The following is a 20,301-nucleotide window of genomic DNA, read 5'->3' on the forward strand; positions in this document are numbered from 1 at the left end:
ATTACATATTATTTATTTAACGTGCCGTGTGGTTCCCGGCACCTATAGAAAAAAGAATAGGACCACTCCATCCCTTCCCAGTGGATGTCGTAAAAGGCGACTATGAACTTGGGATTCTTCTTTTAAGCGAAGGGCTAGCTACCTGTCACTTTATATGAATCTCAATTCTTTCAGTAAGTCAAACAGCTTAACGTGGCCTTTCAGGCTTTTCAATACTGTTGTCTCTGTCTGCCCCGTAAGGATTAAACGCGATTATATATATGTATGTATGAACTCAATACTTTAAACACACACAAACAAATAACACTACGGCCATCATGATGACTTAGAACGTATTGCGGTCGACACGAAATTGTTTTTATCTGATTTCTTACGTTAGGTACTTATGTACACCAGTACTAATGTAAGTCTATCTATTGTGGTCAACTTTCAAATTTCGTCACATGATGTGATGGTGCATGCGAATTTGGATAGTAAAGTTATTTAAGAGATCTATACTTGTAAAGTACAAGTAGAGTGTGATATACAAGGAGAGTGTGGAGGGAAAGGTCGGAGTGGGAAGGCCTAGACGAACGTATCTTGATCAAATTAAGGACGTCCTGGTAAAGGGTCAGGCCACGAGTACCCGAAACCGCCGAGCTTGCATGAAGAGAGTTATGAATGTGGATGAAGCGAAGGAAGTATGCAGAGATCGTGGCAAGTGGAAAGAGGTAGTCTCTGTCTACCCCTCCGGGGAAGAGGCGTGATTTTATGTATTACTTTTTCAGTGTTTAGTGGTCAGTGTGTAAGTAAATATTATAATACATTTTTAAACATACATCATGGCACGTAAGTAAAATGTTTGTAATTTTTTTCTTATATAATCGGCATAATTATATTGTATAATTCGGCAGCTCAGAGGTTAACTAATACTACTCAGAAAAATAAGTGATTGCACGCACTCTACAATCAACAAAAGGGAGATACTTACTCTATGACTTAGAATAATAGGACGGAAGTAGGTAATATAATATAATAGGAGCCGGAAGTGACTTGTATTGTTCACGGTAAGGAACACATAATAAGATTATTATGATTCTGTAAGTTTGATCTGCGTTTGGAATAGCTAAAATATGTTCACATTATAGTTTGGTTTCATAATATCGGATCAAGTATTGAATTAATTAGTTTTATTTAGATTTATTTTAGTTTTATCAAGGTAACTTACAATGTGTTATAATAGCCTGATAATAAATTATTTTTACAGTATTGAATCACATCAACATCGGAAAATAAATATTATTTTTTACTGGCTTTCGGCCATCTTTTGAGTTTTGAGTAAACAATTTCTCTATAACAATTTATATTAATTCAGCGACAGACAAATCTTTTAGAAAAAAAATTAAAATTTCTTTTTTTTTAACTTTTATCATTTCTTTTTATTGAAGAAGTGTTATTCAGAGTAAAAGAAGAATTATTTAAAAAAAAACATACCAAAATAAGGAGGATGCTCCACCGACGAAGAGTTTGCTCTTGAATTTTACAAATATATTCACGTTTAAACCCCTTGCGGGGTAGACAGAGCCGACAGTCTTGAAAAAGCTGAAAGGCCATCTGGATGTTCACAAACACACTCTAGTATAAATGAAAATAAAATAAAACACCAACTATAAAATATTCAGTAACACTTTTATTCCTATATAATACACGTAACATTAGAAGTGTGCTGTTAGTCGGTCTATCTCATACAAGTCGGCTGTTATCTCCTCAACTTTGGTACCGATTTTCTTGGCGATCTGAAAAAAACATACAATGAATTGATACAGGATTTACATACATACGAGTACATACATACATATAATCACGTCTATATCCCTTGCGGGGTAGACAGAGCCAACAGTCTTGTAAAGACTAACAGGCCACGTTTAGCTGTTTGGCTTTAAGATGGAATTGAGATTCAAATAGTGACAGGTTGCTAGCCCATCGCCTAAAAGAAGAATCCCAAATTTATAAGCCTACCCCTTAGTCGCCTTTTACGACATCCATGGGAAAGAGATGGAGTGGTCCTATTCTTTTTTCTACTGGTGCCGGGAACCACACGGCAAATACAGGATTTTTTTGCACAAATACATACAACATACATGCAAATACTTATATTAATAAGCAAGGAACAATAAACTACCTTAATAACTATAATAAACTATATATACACATATATGTAGTTGCTTACATAATTAGTATATATACATAGTTTAATTCGAGAGGTAATATAAATAATAGTCTTTAACTCGTCCTTTGAATGAGGAAAGAGTTTGGGAATAGGGAATATCACGCGGTAAGGAATTCCAGAGTCTCACAAAATTCAAAAATCTTCATCTGCACTGACGCTTTGGAAGCGGCAGTAAACTTAGTTATAAGTATTTTTTTTTTTAATTTTCAAGGTTTAATGGGCATATCCCTTAGTCGCCTTTTACGACTTTCTAATTAGTACTTCCTAAAACAATTCTAATTAGATTTAAAATTATAATGTGATACTAAGTAGGTACCTTTATGTATAAGTTTGTATGTCTACTAATACATAATAAATGTTTGCAACATCCGAAAGGGTAAATATGAAGATCTGTTATACATAATATTTAAGACCTTGTTGTACTCATATTATGCAAATAAAAGTTTGAATTTGAATTTGAATTTCATGATTTCCATGGGAAAGAGGTGGAGTGGTCCTATACTTTTTTCTATTGGTGCCGGGAACCACACGGCACATGGCAGCTTTTCATGTCGCAAACATAACGTAGATAATTCCATCTACAGATAATGAAATGACAATGTAAGTTGATATTGTCAATTTTGTAAGCAACTAGCTGTGCCCGCGACTTCGTCCGCGTGGAATAGTTACTTTGGGCATCATTGAAGCCCTCAAGGATGAATAATTTTCCCCATTTTTTTTTCACATTCTCCATTATTTCTTCGCTCCTTATAGTTGCAGCGTGATGTTATATAGCCTAAAGCCTCGATAAATGGTCTATTGAACACAAAAAGAATTTTTCAATTCGACCCAGTAGTTTCAGAGATTAGCGCGTTCAAACAAACAAACAAACTCTTCAGTTTTATAATATTAGTATAGATTGAAAACTCTTCAGCTTTATTATATTAGTATAGATTGAAATCTCTTTAGCTTTATAATATTAGTACATACATACATACATATGGTCACGTCTATATCCCTTGTGGGGTAGACAGAGCAAACAGTCTTGAAAAGACTGATTGGCCACGTTCAGCTATTTGACTTAGTGATACAATTGAGATCCAACTAGTGACAGGTTGCTAGCCCATCGCCTAAAAAAAGAATCCCAAATTTGTAAGCCTATCCCTTAGTCGCCTTTTACGAAATCCATGGGAAAGAGATGGAGTGTTCCTATTCTTTTTGTATTGGTGCCGGGAACCACACGGCACATACAATATCATATATACAATACTAGCTTTCCGCCCGCGGCTTCGCCCACGTGTAATTCGGTTATATATAGCGTTTTTTAATGATCTCGACAGGGCTTTTTCTTCCACAGGCTGAAATCTTGTTACAACTGGAATTAAATATAGCCTGTGTTACTCAGGGATGATGTAGCTTTCTAATGGTGAATGTTTGAAATCGATTCAGTAGTTTCGGAGTTTATCGATTACATGTGTAAACAAACAACATATAAAAAAAAAGATTGTTCCTCTTTATAATATTAGTAGAAAGTTGTCATACGAAGTCTTTTTTTTTAAGGATGGGAAATCATCATATGACCTCTCCCGCTCTGGGTGGAACGGAAGGGAGTGTCAGACTTTTACTGACTAAAACCCACCTCGTTCCTTCAGTTGCCCTTTGCGTTCCGGGGCCACGGTATCTCGTTAGAACTTTCCCGCAGCCCCGGCTCAGTTTATCCCGTTTCCCCCCCTTGGGGGTTGACATTTCAAAAATCCCTTCTTAGTGCTCACTTATGTTACTAAAGGAACCTCTGTTCAAAATCTCAGACTCCTATACCGAGCGGTTTCGGCTGTGCGTTAATAAATCAGTCACCCAATCGCACCCCCTAAATCACGATTGGAGGGTAGTTTGAAAAAACTTATAATGTCAAACATATTTACTTGCCTATGTACGTGTTCATGCCAAGTTTCAAGTTTATAAACCCAAGGAATAAGATTTTTCATAGAAACGTTTTTACCCCTTTTCCCCCCCTTGGGGGTTGAATTTCCAAAAATCCTTTCTTAGTGCTCCCCTACATATCCCAAGGAACCTACATTCCAAATTTCAGCTGTCTACGACCAGTAGTTTCGACTGTGCGTTGTCTGTCAGTCAGTCACTCAGTAACGGAAGAGTTTTATATATATAGAAGATTAGTATAGATTGAAAACTCTTCAGCTGTACAATATCAGTATAGATTGAGCAATGAAGTAACAAAGCAACAAAGTAAACAATTTAATTAATTAAGCGCTGATTGTAAATTAGGATTTAGATAACTGACATCCAAATATTTGTACGCCTGATTGTAAGGCAGAATGCATGTACTCAATTATATCGTGACCATCTGATTGTAAAAATTGTACATACATACATACATAAAATCACGCCTCTTTCCCGGAGGGGTAGGCAGAGACTACCTCTTTCCACTTGCCACGATCTCTGCATACTTCTTTCGCTTCGTCCACATTCATAACTCTCTTCATACAAGCTCGGCGGTTTCGGGTACTTTTGACCTGACCCAAAATCAAAATTGTATTCTGACAAATAAATGATTTGATTTGAAAGACTCACGTCCTCCTTCTCGTGGGCGGGCATGGAGCCGTAGCCGGCCACCAGGTCGCCGTCCAGCACGCCGCGCGCCGGCCCGCCGCCCGCCGCGCGCCGCGCCGCCTTGTACGTCCTGCGGGGGGGGGACGTACATACATACAAAATTCAAAATTCAACATTTTTATTCATTACTATAGGTGTTCAGAATGTTGTTGACATCTTGCAATAGATATCCTTGGCGGGCGGAATGTTCAGAATGTTTGTAAAATTTAATACAAAACCTCCTTACATGTCACTGGCCAGTTAGAGAAATTAAATATGTTTTGTTTCATAATGGAACCTAATGAAAATAATTCAAAATTGTATTACGACGCAATAGTTCACGAGTGCATGTTTATATTTAATATAATAAATAAGTACAAATATTGTTAAATCCAGTGCAATAATACAGATTTCTTAGTTTCAAGTACTTGCCACGATCGCTGCATACTTACATACTTCCAATACATATATACGGGACAACAGCTGAACGTGGCTGAAAAAGCTGATGTCAAACAATCTTGAAAAGACTGATGTCTTTTCAAGACTGTTTGCTCTGTCTACCCGGCAAGGGATATAGGCGTGATTATATGTATGTATATTGATTTAATATACATAAATCATTTTCTGTAGTGTATTTAGTATCAGCATTGCACCCGTGCGAAGCCGGGGCGGGTCCCTAGTATATACATATATAATATACATAATATATGTAGCGGGGGCGATAATTCGCGGCTCGACCGCCACCAATGAAAAGTTCTTCCTGTAGGCTGGTGTGATGCCCGGGGAACCGCACGATACACAATGTATGTAATGTAATATATATGCTCCAATCCGTGAAATCTTTGCTTGCGCGATTTAGACTTTTCGCTGTTTTCGACTGATAGCGTCCTGTATACATATATGTATATGGTCGTCACACCAGCCTGGCGGAAGATCTTCTCTTGATATATATATATATATATATATATATATATATATATATATATATATATATATTATATATATATATATATATATATATATATATATATATATATATATATATATATATATATATATATATATAGTGTGTGTGTATGAATGTTACCTGTAAGCCCTGGGATTGAGGCCGGCCACGTGGCAGCAGTAGTTGTTGAGCACGTTCTGCAGCATCAGCAGCCGCCGGTACGTCTTCTCGCTCAGCGGCACCACGTAGCCCAAGCCGCCGTCCAGCGTCGCTGCAAACACATACATACATACAAACATACAAACATACAAACATATATACATATATGACAGATGGCGCTAGTGGCCATAGAAACACTGATTAAGTGATTATCTGTAGTAAAAAAATAATTTAAAATAGAATAAGTCAATAACTTGAGTGATAAGTGATAAAATATTGAAGTATAAACTGTGACTCATAAGTGTTAGTATTATAGACTGAATTTAAACTAGTTATTGCATCACAAAAACAATAAACAACATAGAAATTTTACTTCATATTTGACATTAAACAAAAACTTAAGTATAATAATGAACAGTGAAGTGCATAAATAAACATTGTAAACATTACACAGTGCAAAAAACCAGTGACATTCTGTGATTATAAAATATAAGTTACAATCTATTTTTATCATATTTAATGCAAAGACTTCTTTGTCTACAAATGAGCCAATCATTTTAAACTTATGTGACTCATTATTTAACGCTCGCTCAGTTACATACGCGCAATACAATACGAAATTTCGAACGTCACCTACATATACCTACGCCCAGAGTTAGCTCAGCGGCTAAGGCGGTGTGATTTAGAATCTGATTTGAAGTGCGCTGGTTCAAATCTCAGACCATATCAAACATTTTTTGTAATTAGTGACACCTGTTGTATGAAAAAGGAACTAATCTTCCTTTAACAACATTCCATAACAAGCGGAGACATCTAGTGAGAAATATCAGTATCACCAACACGACAAATATTCAAAATTCAATTGTTCAAAAATTTATTCAATTTTTGAACAATTAAAGCTTAAAAAACAAAAGGGAACATGTCAACTACGCAAAAAAAAATATGTGACAAATGTCGCAAGATAATAAAAGATAAACATTTCCTGACATGTTCAAAATGTAAACATACGTTCGATCTGGCGTGCACGAATACAGAAAAATTGTATAATTTAATGGATAAAGAAAAAAAAGCCAAGTGGCTATGTAACAAATGCGCGTGTAATAACCCTCAATTGAAAAATAACACGAGCACTCCAATACGAAAAATGAAATCTTCGGACATAGCTATGGCATCGTCGTCTAAACTCCCACATAAATCACCAATTCAAATTCAAAACGTGACATTGTCTGGAAACGAACAAAACAAAATTCAAGAATTATCAACGGAGAATGTTACTAAAAGAAAATATAATATACCCACACAGAATTCGTTTGGATCACTCTCTGAAGAAGAATGCTTAGATGGCTGGGCTATACGAAACGACACCCTGAATAGGAGCTGCCCAGAGCTATCTATACACAAGAGGGAAGAAACAGAAGAAATGAAAAATAAAATTGCAGAATTGGAGAACAAAATAAAAACGGCCGATGCAGAAATTGAAAAACTACTATTGGAAAATAGCAAGCTCAAAAAGAATTTATCACACAGCGAAATAAAAATTAAACACCTGGAGAGTATATGTAAGTCAACACCTAAAACTAGTAAAATAAGAAAATCCCTAGATCCATCGAAAATTAAACAAAAAGACAAGAACAATTCGATAAAACCAAATCTTGAATCCCAAATTCTAATGGAATCTGATGCGCAAGTTGTTGAAGAAAATGCAACAGATGGCGTTACTAGTAGAATTGCAAGAACGCCAGAGAAAAACAGTTTGGATTGCAGTGAACATAAGGAAACTACTTCAGGTCATGTGGAAGGTTCGAAAAAACGAAAAATTTATATATTTGGAGGAAAAAGAGTCTGCGGCCTTGCAGAAAGAATGACAAAAGTGAGATCTGGCAAATGGAACGACATTTATGACGCTAATGCTTTTGTGAAACCAAATGGTACCTCAGCACAAATTTTGAGTAGTTGTTTTAGCTTACCTGAATTATCAAACGATGACATTATAGTTCTTTCGGTAGGCTCGCATGATAAAAATCCGTACCACGTGATTTCACAACTGTGTAATGTATTGACTAATTTTAAGAATAATAAAATAATATTATTAGACGTACCCTGTAATGATTATATAAATACAAAAAAATTAAATTTCAAGTTACAAATGATATCACAAAATTATTCTAATTGCAAATTTTTAAAAACTGGCCATATTCATAATTATGACATTAATGATTTGATTTTAAGATTAAATGTAGAAATTGACTATGAGGAATATAATAATAAATTTATAAAAAATATATCTAAATTGTTAAAAAATAATTGTATGCAACAGAATAATAACACTGTTTCAGTCAGGTCAAAATATTCTTGCAGTAAAATAACAGATTATTTTCCTAGTGTGAAGAAAGGCTCAATTAATAAAAAAACTGTGAATAAAACTATTCTTGATTACTTTAGCCAAATAAGGCAAAAAAATAGGCCATTGGAGGAAAACTATAATATTTCTCCTAGAGAAATTGAGAATGCACAATTTTTTCGAGGCGAATAGATTGGTAATACTGCATCAAAACATTGCTGGTATATTGGAAAAATCTGACATTTTTACAGTAACCTTACAGGAACTTTCGGATTCGTTTAGAAATATAGACGTCATTTGCTTGTCTGAAACATTTATTCTATCAGGAGATGAAAAACATTTACGACTGCCCGAATATGTTTTAGCAGACGCTTACTCCAGAAAATCGAAAAGACGGGGCGGAGTATGTATACTCTGTAAAAATGATATGGAATATAAAAAAATAAATTATTTAAAGGAAATGTCCATAGAAAAATATTTTGAATGTTGTGGTATAGAAATCTCGCTCTGTAATTGTGTTTTGATTTGTCTTTACAGAATTCCAGAATCCTCAAAAGACCCTTTGACAGACCCATATATTTTCTTGGATAGACTTGACAAATTATTATTTAAATTAAGAAATAAATACAAAAAAAATATTATATTAGCAGGAGACTTAAATATAAATTTATTAAAAGACACGCATATAAAAAATGACTTTATGCTATTGATACAAAAGTACAACTACATTTCTTATATCTCAGAGCCTACTAGACAAGGCTCCTGCCTAGACTTAATATTAAGTAATGTACCTAATGCCATTGGTAAAGTTCACAGTTTAGGGCTCTCCGATCATGACACAGCACAGACTCTGGAGATTCCAATAAGTAAAAAACCAGATGTAATGAAACATTATTTTATTAATAAAAGGGATTTTCGTCCAGAAAATGTCAGGAAGTTCATTGAATGCTTGCGAAGTTTGACGTGGACAGAAGTCTATAAAGAAACTGATTTTAACAAAGCATTTAATTATTTCCATGAACTTCTCGTTTTGTTCTATAATCTATGTTTCCCGATAAAAAAAGTGAAAATATCAAATAAGCCAAATATATTATGGATATCAAAAGGCATACGCGTAGCATGTAAAACAAAGCGTAAGTTACGTTTCACATACTACAGAGAAAAAAATAAAATTAATAAAAATAAATACTTAAAATACTCAGCTCTATTAAAGAAATGTATGCATTACTCACAAAAAAAATGCAATGAAAAGTATTTAAATAACTCATCGAACATTTGTAAAGCTTCCTGGAAATTGATAAAAGGTAATCAATGTAATAAAAATAAATACATAAAACATATAATACACAAGAATAATAAAATTACCAATCCGATTGACATTGCTACTGTTTTTAATGACTATTTTAATGATTTTGACTCTAAGAATAATAAACCCTCTGACACAACCAATATGTGGAATGTAAGTGAAACTTTATTCTTACAACCCACAGATAGCAATGAAGTTTCTAAAATTATTGCTAATCTAAAAAACACAAATGCGGTAGGATATGATGACTTAGCTACGAGCATTATTAAATCATCAAAGGAAATACTAGCGCCTGTACTAAGCCACCTGATAAATTTATCTTTTGAACAAAGAATATTCCCAGATAAATTAAAGGTTACAATAATAAAACCACTTCATAAAGTCGGTAGTACAGAAAATGTTGAAAACTTTAGACCGGTGGCATTAATTTCAGTACTTTCAAAGATTTTTGAAAAGGCTATGCAAACTAGAATAACTAAATTCATTAATAGACATAACGTACTGGACATAAATCAACACGGGTTCCAAAGGGGAAAGTCTACAGGTCTAGCAACATTTAAGCTGATAAAGGAAATCTTGAGTCATGTAGACAAGTCTTCTCAAGTAATGGCAATGTTCATTGACATGAGTAAAGCGTTTAATTTCGTTTCGCATAAATTGTTATTAGCTAAATGTGAGAGGTATGGCCTAAGAGGTAATGTATACAATTGGCTTCAATCATATTTAAATAACAGAACTCAATATGTAGTTATAACAAACCTTGACAATAACAATAATGAATTATCATATAAATCAAAAGGACTAACTAGTAATGTTGGTGTGCCTCAAGGAAGCATTTTAGGGCCCCTTCTATTTATAATATATGTAAATGATCTTCCTAGAGCAACAGAACATTTTTGCTCTCTATTTGCAGACGATCTAGCTGTAGTAATTCCTAATATTAATAATTCAAAAATTGAGTATAATAATGACATTAACAAAACTTTACATGACATTAATGAGTATTTAAATAACAATAATTTAAAAATGAATTCCGAAAAAACTAAATTTATTCAATTCCATAACCAGAGAAATAATAAAAAAACTGACATTACCGTTAAGCATAATGACCAATTAATTAAAGAGTGTAATGAAATTAAATTTTTGGGAATAACATTAGACAAAAACTGTACCTGGAAACCTTACATAAAATACTTACGGAGTAAAATTAATAGTTTCTCTTATGCGTTATGGCGACTTGTTAATATAACTAACCAAAAAACAGCATTACTGGCATACCACGGCTATGTAGCTGCAAGTCTTAGATATGGAATAATAGTGTGGGGAAATGCAGTTGACTTGGATAGAGTATTCATAGCACAAAAAAACTGTATTCGATCTTTATGTAATATATCTCAAATGACAAGCTGCGTACAGTATTTCAAAAAATTGAATTTATTGACATTGCCATCGTTATATATTTATGAGATAGGTTGCTTTGTTAAGGGAAATATGTATTTATTTCGGCGAAATTCTGATATAACAAATAGATACCGTGGTAGATACCCAAACAAATTAGTACTACCAGTTATGTCAACGGTTTTATACCATGAAAGTTGTTATCCGATGGCTATTCTAATTTTCAATAAACTGCCGGATAACTTGAAGGATTTACCCTTACCAATATTTAAAAGTAGACTAAGAAACATTCTGATTCAAAAGTGTTATTATTCTGTAAAAGACTTTTTATGTGACAAGGAAATTTAAGAACACATCGACAAGCGATAATGTGACCAAGTAAAATACTTAGCTAAATCTATATATTTTTTTGTATAATATTATAATCAGAAATTTGCATGCCTATTTTAGGTTAAGAGTGAGAAACATAAATGTACTTTGACCTGTAATACCACTTTTAACGCAAATAAACTTACTTACTTACTTACTTACTTACATACAAACATACAAACATACAAACATACAAACATACAAACATACAAACATACAAACATACAAACATACAAACATACATACATACAAACATACAAACATACAAACATACATACATACATACAAACATACAAACATACATACATACAAACATACAAACATACATACATACTTATAGGCTTCCAGACAGGTGACGAAGCCGGAATTAACGCAAAAAGAATTCAAATTTTTATACATTACTAGCTGTGCCCGCGACTTCGTCCGCGTGGAATAGTTATTTTGGGCATTATTGAAGCCCTCAAGGGTGAATAATTTTCCCTGTATTTTTCACATTTTCCATTATTTATTTGCTCCTTATTGTTGCAGCGTGATGTTATATAGCCTAAAGCCTACCTCGATAAATGGTCTATTCAACGCAAAAAAATTGTTTGTTTGTTTCAACGCGCTAATCTTAGGAACTACTGGTTCGAATTGAAAAATTCGTTTTGTGTTGAATAAACCAATTATCGAGGAAGGCTTTAGACAATATAACATCACGCTGCAACTTTCAGGAGAGAAGAAAAAAAAATGGAAAATGTGAAAAAAAAACGGAGAAAATTATTCATCCATGAGGGCTTCAATGATGCCCAAAATAACTATTCCACTCACACATAAAAACCAACAAAGAAATACTTGAAGCGGTTGTAGTTATAATAAGATTTAAGTGATGTGACGTCAATAAGTGATACCTTGTGTCCAATTTTGAAAATAAATCTTTTCTATTCTATTATACTCACTGAACATAGTCACGTGTCTGTTTGTATGCGCGTTGGCCGTGGGCCGCGCCGCGATCCTGAACATTGCATGCACCTGCTGCCCGAGGTGGTAATCGCACTTCCTTATCAGACGCTGACCTGGTCACATAAAAACAAGAATTATACTTAATAAAATATAGGACGTTGTGGTAAAGGGTCAGGTCGAAAGTAGCCGAAACGTCACTATGTATTATTTCACATCACAACTCTATTCTATTATGTTGACATCAATACGTGATACCTTGTATCCAATTTTGAAAATAAATCTATTCTATTCTGTTCTCTTCTATTCTCACCTCCATAGCTTTCTCTAGCCTGAGGCTGGTACATGAACTGCACGAAGTTGCCTTCAGCCTCGCTGACCAGGAAGCCCAGGCTGGTGTTGTCCACCATGAACTCCATGTCGTAGACCTGAAAGCGTCACAAGTACATTAGCAGCAATCGATCTGAATACATCATTAATCATCATTGAGCCGAGCAGCTGAACGTGGCCATTCAGTCTTTTCGTGACTATTGGCTCTGTCTACCCCGTTAGGGATATAGAGGTGACTATATGTATGTATGATCTAAATACATAAATATAGTAGAGAATACCGTTTCACTGACGAATGTTTTTATAATGCAAACAAATCTCGCGAATCGTTAAATTTTGTGCCGTGTGGTTCCCAGCATCAATACAAAAAAAAAGAATAGAACCACTCCATATTTTTGCCATAGTGACGTAAAAGGCGAGTAAGGGATAGGCTTATAAACTTGGCAATCTTCCCGCAAGGGATATAAGGAGTAAAATTCCACAAAAAAAATTCCGTTAATTGTCTAACAAACGCACCTTTATACAGCATTTGAAAGTTTCTTCAATATTCTTACTTTTTCTACAAATATTAAAGTTTCCAGTTTACATTCGATTTAAATACCATATACCACCCTTTTATAATAAACCACAAATTCTAAAAGTCCAATAACTATCAGCTACCATTTGGTAGATATATTTCAAAATTTTCTACCAAAATAGTTACTAAATTCAAAAGCAACAATTCAAACTTACCATATGACAGCGTTCTATGTGTCGCTTCTACAAAAATTGTTATTCTAAAATTATAAATTTTGATGGATAATAATAAGAATTTTACTATTACCCTAATATTGGGAAGCTATATTTTAAAATTTACTCCCATTGGTAGTTAAATTTTCTACCATAAAAATAAAACTTTTTTATAATTAAAAAATAAACTTACCATAGCCGTGCGGAAGTCTTTTGAAACAAGTGACAACGTCCTATGCGTCGCTTGGTATCTCAAAAGCGACACCGACTTATATACATCCGCAACTAAAACCAGATTTTTCACAGCCAACATCCGATGCACGTAGATCTGTGTGTCTATAAACGCCACGCCGACTAGATCGTTGTCTTTAAGTTGCCAGATGTAGATCTGTGAATTGAGAAATAACGAATTTAAAATGCGGCAGTGGTCGTCGTGTTTTATCGTGAAAAAAAAATACATACATTTAATCACGTCTTCCCTGCGTTTTGCCTACGTCCTTGCGGGGTAGACAGAGCCAACAGTCATAAAAATACTAAAGGCCCCGTTCAACTGTTCGGCTTAATGATATAACTATTATTCAAATAGTGACAGGTTGCCAGCCCATCGTCTAAAAGAGGAATCCCAAGTATATAAGCCTATCTCTTAGTCGTCATTTACGAAATCCGTGGAAAAGATATGGAGTGGTCCTATTCTAAAGTTCCGGAAACCACACGGCTGTACTTATTGTGTACTAAAAATCACAAAACATCACAATTATGTTCCAATTTTTTTTTGTTAGCTATTTTTGATGTGTGTGTCTAAATTAATTCTTTGTCTTTTCGATACTTTGTTATTTTCTTACTTTACTGATTAGTAAACAGAGGAAACTTTATTGGTTTATGCATCATACATAGTATAAGATAATATTAACAGGCAACCATGTAACTGATTTTTTCCCTCATAAAGATAAATAAATAAATGTATATTCCTACCTTTTGTCCCACCGCTGACACCAAATATCCTAGCACTTGCGTGAGAGCAGTCACAGGCCCCTTCTGCTCTTTGGCGTAGAGTTCCTTGAAGCGGTTCTTGGTTAGAGGCTGGCCGGGCTCGGGGACAACGTCTATAATGTCGTAGATTATGATCTAGGGACAAAAACGATACATTTAAAACTTTACAAGTTCTTGACAATTTAAAAATAGAACTAATGTCGAAGTATATTTTGTTTTTTAGAAAATAAATAATACTCGACATGTTTTATTTATTTATAAAAACTTAACATACATACATAATATCACGTCTATATCCTTCGCGGGGTAGACAAAGCCAACAGTATTGAAAAGACCGAAAGGCCACGTTCGGCTGTACGCCTTTAAGATGGAAATAAAATTCAAATAGTATATTCTATTCATATAGTTTATTTTCTACTTTTATTTTCTAGAAATTCCCACGGGAGCGAAGTCCCGCGCGAATTTTAGTGTAATTTGAAAACAAGTGTCCTCACCCTCCCTCTCGATGTGATATCTTCACTGTAATTATAATTTGTTCCGAGCGCTATGTAGCCGCGGAGACCGGATCTGTAAAATAATAAGAATAGAAGCATAAAATATATATAAGTATAATTAAAATGCATAAATATAAATATATACGGGCCAGATTACACAGATTGAGTCAGTCTCGAAGTAAGTACGAGCTTTGTATTACGAGATAATAACTCAACGTTAATATAATTATAACTATCATAAATGCTTAAATATAGATAAATATCCAATGCCGAGGATAATCAGAGAAAGTTCGTTTCTCATCATGCCCTAACCGGGATTCGAACCCGGAACCTCCGGTGTCACAGACAAGAGTACTACCGCGGCGCCACAGAGGCCGTCATAATTAAAATACAAACACTGTAAGGTCACGATCAACTGTTTCGCTTAATGATAGAATTGAGATTCAAATACTGACAACTGGCTAGCCCATCGCCTAATAGAAGAATTCCAAGTTTATAAGCATATCCCTTAGTCGCCTTTTACGAAATCCATAGGAACACGATGCAGTGGTCCTTTTTTTTTTTTTTATTCTGAGAAACCATTTAGGATCAATCCGAGAAATCATTGAGAAACGGAGAAATAATTGAGAAACAGCGAGAAGCACCTCACCTTGTTCCCTCGTAAGATAGCGAGACGTTCTTGAGACACGTGACATGTTCCCACTCGTCCAGCTCGATGCGCGTGTTGGGGATGATCTCCCACGACACAGGTGAGAACAGCATCACCGAGAAACGTTCCACGTTTGGGTACGGGAACCTGGAATTAAGCATTTACATAATATTACTCATAGACAGCACGAGTGAAACGATAGACTAATTAAATGATTTTTTTTTTATATTATGTGATAGATATATAGAGTTATGAATGTGGATGAAGCAAAGGAAGTATGCAGGGATCGTGGCAAGTGGAAAGAGGTAGTCTCTGCCTACCCCTCCGGGAATGAGGCGTGATTTTATGTATGTATGTATGTATTATATGATTTAAGTGCGTTTGACTCCAATCTGCCCGGTGGTAAGCAAGATGAGGCCTAAGGTGGTACACGGAAACTCAAATAGTGCCTATTCACTCATGCCTTAAAAACCCCTAAATTACATAAATTTATATATTTAAACTTTATTGTACAAAATACAAATGTATAGCACAATTGGCTGACTTAATGCTAGAAGCATTATCTACCAGTCAACCATTGGGTGTGACAGTCAACTTTATACTTTTTGAATCTCAATTCTATCACGAAGCCAAACAGCTGAGCGTGGCCTTTCAATCTTTTCAAGACTGGGGACTTTTTCTACCCCGCCAAGGATATAGACGTGCTTTTATGTATGTATATTTATTGCACTTTAGAATGGGAGCACTCCATATATTTCCCATGGATGTCGTAAAAGGCGTCTGATATCTAATATATTTAAACGAGCAATTCTTGTATATATTATCAGGATCTCGGAAACGGCTCCAATGATTCTCATGAAAGTTACAGATTAGGGGCTTTTCGGCTCAAGGAATCGATTTATCAAGGTCCTAGGTTTCCAAGATATATAAACATTCTAAAGTAAGATGTTTGCAAAACTTGACTAATATTAAAACACGTTCTACCAAAAACAAAGCTCGGTCAACCAGGTACTGTATGTATGTATGGAGTCACCTGTCCCCCTTGTTCTCGGTGGCGCGCTCCTTGTCCTCGCCGTTGAACCGGTAGTAGGTCTGCGAGGGCGCGCCGGCGGACGCCACCAGGCAGTAGGTCTTGGACTCGAGGTGGAAGGTGACGAAGTGCGGCGTCATGCGCAGCGGCACCTTGCGCACCGGCCACGGCGCGTCGTACGACAGGTGCGCCGGCAGGCTGGCGATGCGCAGCTCCCACTGTTGGCGGGAGACACACATACATACACACATACATACACAGATACATCACGCCTCTCTCCCACTTGCCACGATCCCTGCACACTTCTTTCGCTTCGTCCACATCCATGCAAGCTCGTCGGTTTCGGGTACTCTTTTGCTAGAACGTCTCCAATAGGCTATTTGACACTATTGAAAAAATGCTACGAATTGTGGTAATCCTATTAGATAATAATATAACAGAACGTGTTTTACTTTCATGTGTACTAAAATAAGCATATTTTTGGCGATTTATCGTTTAAAAAATACAATAATTTTTAAATACGGTGACGTCACACGCAAGTAAACGTCATCTGCTCCTGTGTAGTTTGTGTGTTATTAATGTTTTATCCCGTATATTGAGCTATTTCGTGACTGTGAACTATTTAAGCTTCAAATTATTACTTCAGTGAAATAAATTCCTGGTGTTTGTATTTAAACTGGACAAAAATTTTGTGCGTGCCGACAACACAAACCTACCTGAGATTGATGCATTTATGGTTGCACTTTTCTTCAAAAACAACGCGGATTATTATGGTGCAGAACTAAAGAATGTAATAACAGCTGTGTAAGTATTTTAAAGAAATTATTTATTTAGAAATCTTTAGCCTTTTCACACAAAAATTTCGCAGCATTTTATTTTATAGGTTATGTTTTAGTGTGTGTATATTGAAGTATTTTTACATTGTGGTACTACACACCATTTATAAACCATTTTGTTTGATAAATTGAGAGAAATATAATCAAAATCACTGTAATTACTGAAACTGCACCTAATGATAATCAGTTTACTTGCGTGTGACGTCACACAGGTTATATAGCGTCCGCCATTACTATGAGAGCGTTTTTGGAGCGCTATTTAAATTTCAACCTTTATAATTCATTTTTTATTATAAATACTGCGTATTTCTCGGAAATATAAATGAAGTATGTTTATTATGTCATAAAGAATAATTTTAAACCATTTCTAAAAAACAGTCAAATAGCCTATTTTATCAAGGTACATTAGTTTTGGCCTTGAACTCCAACAGTCCTTTCACACACATTAGTGTAGGAACCAACACGCCCGCACCGCCAAGCGAGCCTTTTTGGACAATTTCTGACTGCTCATAAAGGCATTCAAAGCTCTATTCACCATGTTTCCCGCGTTCACTCTACTTAATATAATATAATGCTCCGTGTGATTGCCGGCACTTTAGAATAGGACCACCGCGTATCTTAAAGGCGACTAAGGGATAGGCTTATAAACTTGTTGGATCTTGTAGGCAATGGGCTAGCCATCTGTCAATATTTTAATCTCAATTCCATCATTTTAGCACGTAGCATTTCCGTATTTCCAAAACTGTTGGCTCCGTCTGTCCCGCAAGAAATATGTACGTGAAATATGAATTGAAATACAAGAATACTTGCGAATAATTGGTATTATTGAATGACACGAAGCTAACTACGGGCCCTTCTTCCGGGGCTAAGGGGTGCAAATGTCAACTCTTCTCATTAAAATATAAAAAAAAAATGAAGAGGGAGCGATAATAACACGAAGGAAATATCTTCCTGCAGGCTGGTGTGATGCCTGGGGAGCCGCGCGACACACGAAGTTGTGTCGGAGGTTGTATATAAGCTCCGATTCGCGAAATCCTTGCTTGCGCGATTTAGACTTTCCGCTGATTTTGTCTGATAGCGTCGCGTGATTGGTTGCTGTAACTAGTGGCGTCAAATGTCGCCACAGAAATAATTATTGAACTTTAGTTTTCATTCATATAGTCACGTCTATATCCCTTACGGGGTAGACAGAGCCAACATTCTTAAAAAATGATAGGCCACGTTCAGCTGTTTGGCTTAACCATAGAATTGAGATTTAAATAGCGACAGGTTGCTAGCCCGTCGCCTAAAAGAAGAATCCCAAGTTTACAAGCCTAACCATCAATCGCCATTAACGACATCCAAGAGAAAGAAAAGAAGTGGTCTTCCTATCTAATGATGCCGGTAACCACACGGCACAATTAATAAGCATACCTTAGCATTAAAATAGAGGAATCCTTGCGGACAATTCGTGTTATTGAACGATGCGAAGCTAGCGACCGGCGCTTGTTCCGGGGCGAATGGATGCAGTCTCAACTCTCCCCTGCCGGCCAATAGCAACATATATGGTGTTTGACCACATATGAACACACCGTTGTAGCCGCCGACGTTACCTGAGAATGTATTGGATACATATTAGTCACGTCTGTATCCATTGAAGGGGTAGACAGAGCCAACGGCCTTGAAAATGCCTGATAGGCCACGTTCAGCTGTTTGGTTCAATTGAGATTCAAATAGTGATAGGTTGCTAGCTAATCGCCGTAAAAGATTACCGTTTATAAGGTTATCCCTTAGTCGCTTTTATGACATCCATGGGAAGATGTTGTGCTCCTATTCTTTTTTTTTTTGTTGGTTCCGGAAACCATAAGGCATGCAATAAATGGCACAGCAATGTCGTAAAAGGCAACTAAGGGATAGGATTATGAACTTGGGATACTTTTTTTAGGCGATGGGCTAGCAACTTGTCACTAATTGAATCACAATTCTTACATCAAGCCAAAAACTGAATGCGGCCTTTCAGTATTTAGATGACTTTGTTGGCTCTGTCTATTCTGCGAGCGATATAAACGTGATTATACATGTGTATGTATGTATATTATACTGTGCGTGTATTCGAATATGAAATAAAGTTCATTTCTTGTCTGCGATTCAAATGTTCCCCCACGAGATATTGTGAAGTTGACGATGTTGAAGAAAATGCTGCAGTGCAGTTTGTTGCCGCTTCTTCTGCACTGACGCCTTGGGAGCGGCAGTAAACTTAGTTTTTAAGTATTTTATTTGACGTCAACCAATGTTGTTAAACCATACGTTTTGACAATTATTAAGCGATATATAGTATCCTATAGAAATGAATAAAAATTTTGAGTTTTGAATTTTTTGAATTTTGAGTAGAATATATACAATGGCGGATTTATCCCAATTCGGGTTTCTTCCAGCCAACCAAAATATAAAGGAAATCCATAATTAAAAAGGCAGCGCAAACAAAAAGCATTGAGTATGCGTTTTTAATGCATGAATACAATAGATTTATTATCAAAATTGGATACAAATCACTCAAATCTAATTACAACCACTACCGCTTCCAAAGCGCACGTATAGAAGAAGCGGCGGAACAAACTACACTGCAGCATGCACATGATTGTGAATTCGCTGTTATTCATTCGTTGTGCAATAAAGCGTTATAGTATTGTACTGATGGCGGGTACAGGGATAGACAGAGCCTCTCACCGAAGTAGCGCAGCTGTCGCACGCTGTCGGCGAGGTCGCCGGCGGCGCGCGGCGCGCCCGCGAACCCGAACGGCGGCGGCGCGGCCACGCGCGAGAAACGCAGCTTTAAGTTGCCGCGCGGGTACTTGTATGCCTGTCGGGGGGGTCGGCGCATTCAGATTTAGATTCCGAATTCAGATTTAGATTCCGAATTCAGATTCAGATTCCCAATTCAGATAGAGATTCCGAATACAGATACAGATTCTGAATTCAGATACAGATTCCGAATTCACATTCGGATTCAG

At 35.9% G+C, this 20,301-nt stretch overlaps 1 protein-coding gene across 1 annotated transcript in view; it reads right to left on the reverse strand.

The window, feature by feature from the left end:
- Positions 1-1,647: 1,647 nt before the first annotated feature.
- Positions 1,648-20,301, reverse strand: part of LOC106131994 (cleavage and polyadenylation specificity factor subunit 1) — a 43,717-nt gene continuing 25,063 nt past the window's right edge. The window contains exons 18-29 of the mRNA XM_060951796.1: positions 20,018-20,150; positions 18,725-18,903; positions 16,479-16,693; positions 15,446-15,592; positions 14,797-14,869; positions 14,285-14,437; positions 13,506-13,700; positions 12,567-12,681; positions 12,253-12,369; positions 5,883-6,012; positions 4,778-4,886; positions 1,648-1,775 (exon numbers count right to left, since the gene is read on the reverse strand). Coding sequence (XP_060807779.1) covers positions 1,695-1,775; positions 4,778-4,886; positions 5,883-6,012; positions 12,253-12,369; positions 12,567-12,681; positions 13,506-13,700; positions 14,285-14,437; positions 14,797-14,869; positions 15,446-15,592; positions 16,479-16,693; positions 18,725-18,903; positions 20,018-20,150 — 1,647 coding nt within the window. The 3' untranslated portion in view covers positions 1,648-1,694. The remainder of the gene's footprint in view (positions 1,776-4,777; positions 4,887-5,882; positions 6,013-12,252; positions 12,370-12,566; positions 12,682-13,505; positions 13,701-14,284; positions 14,438-14,796; positions 14,870-15,445; positions 15,593-16,478; positions 16,694-18,724; positions 18,904-20,017; positions 20,151-20,301) is intronic.

This window comes from Amyelois transitella, chromosome 26 (genome assembly GCF_032362555.1).
Source record: "Amyelois transitella isolate CPQ chromosome 26, ilAmyTran1.1, whole genome shotgun sequence".
Taxonomy (NCBI): domain Eukaryota; kingdom Metazoa; phylum Arthropoda; class Insecta; order Lepidoptera; family Pyralidae; genus Amyelois; species Amyelois transitella.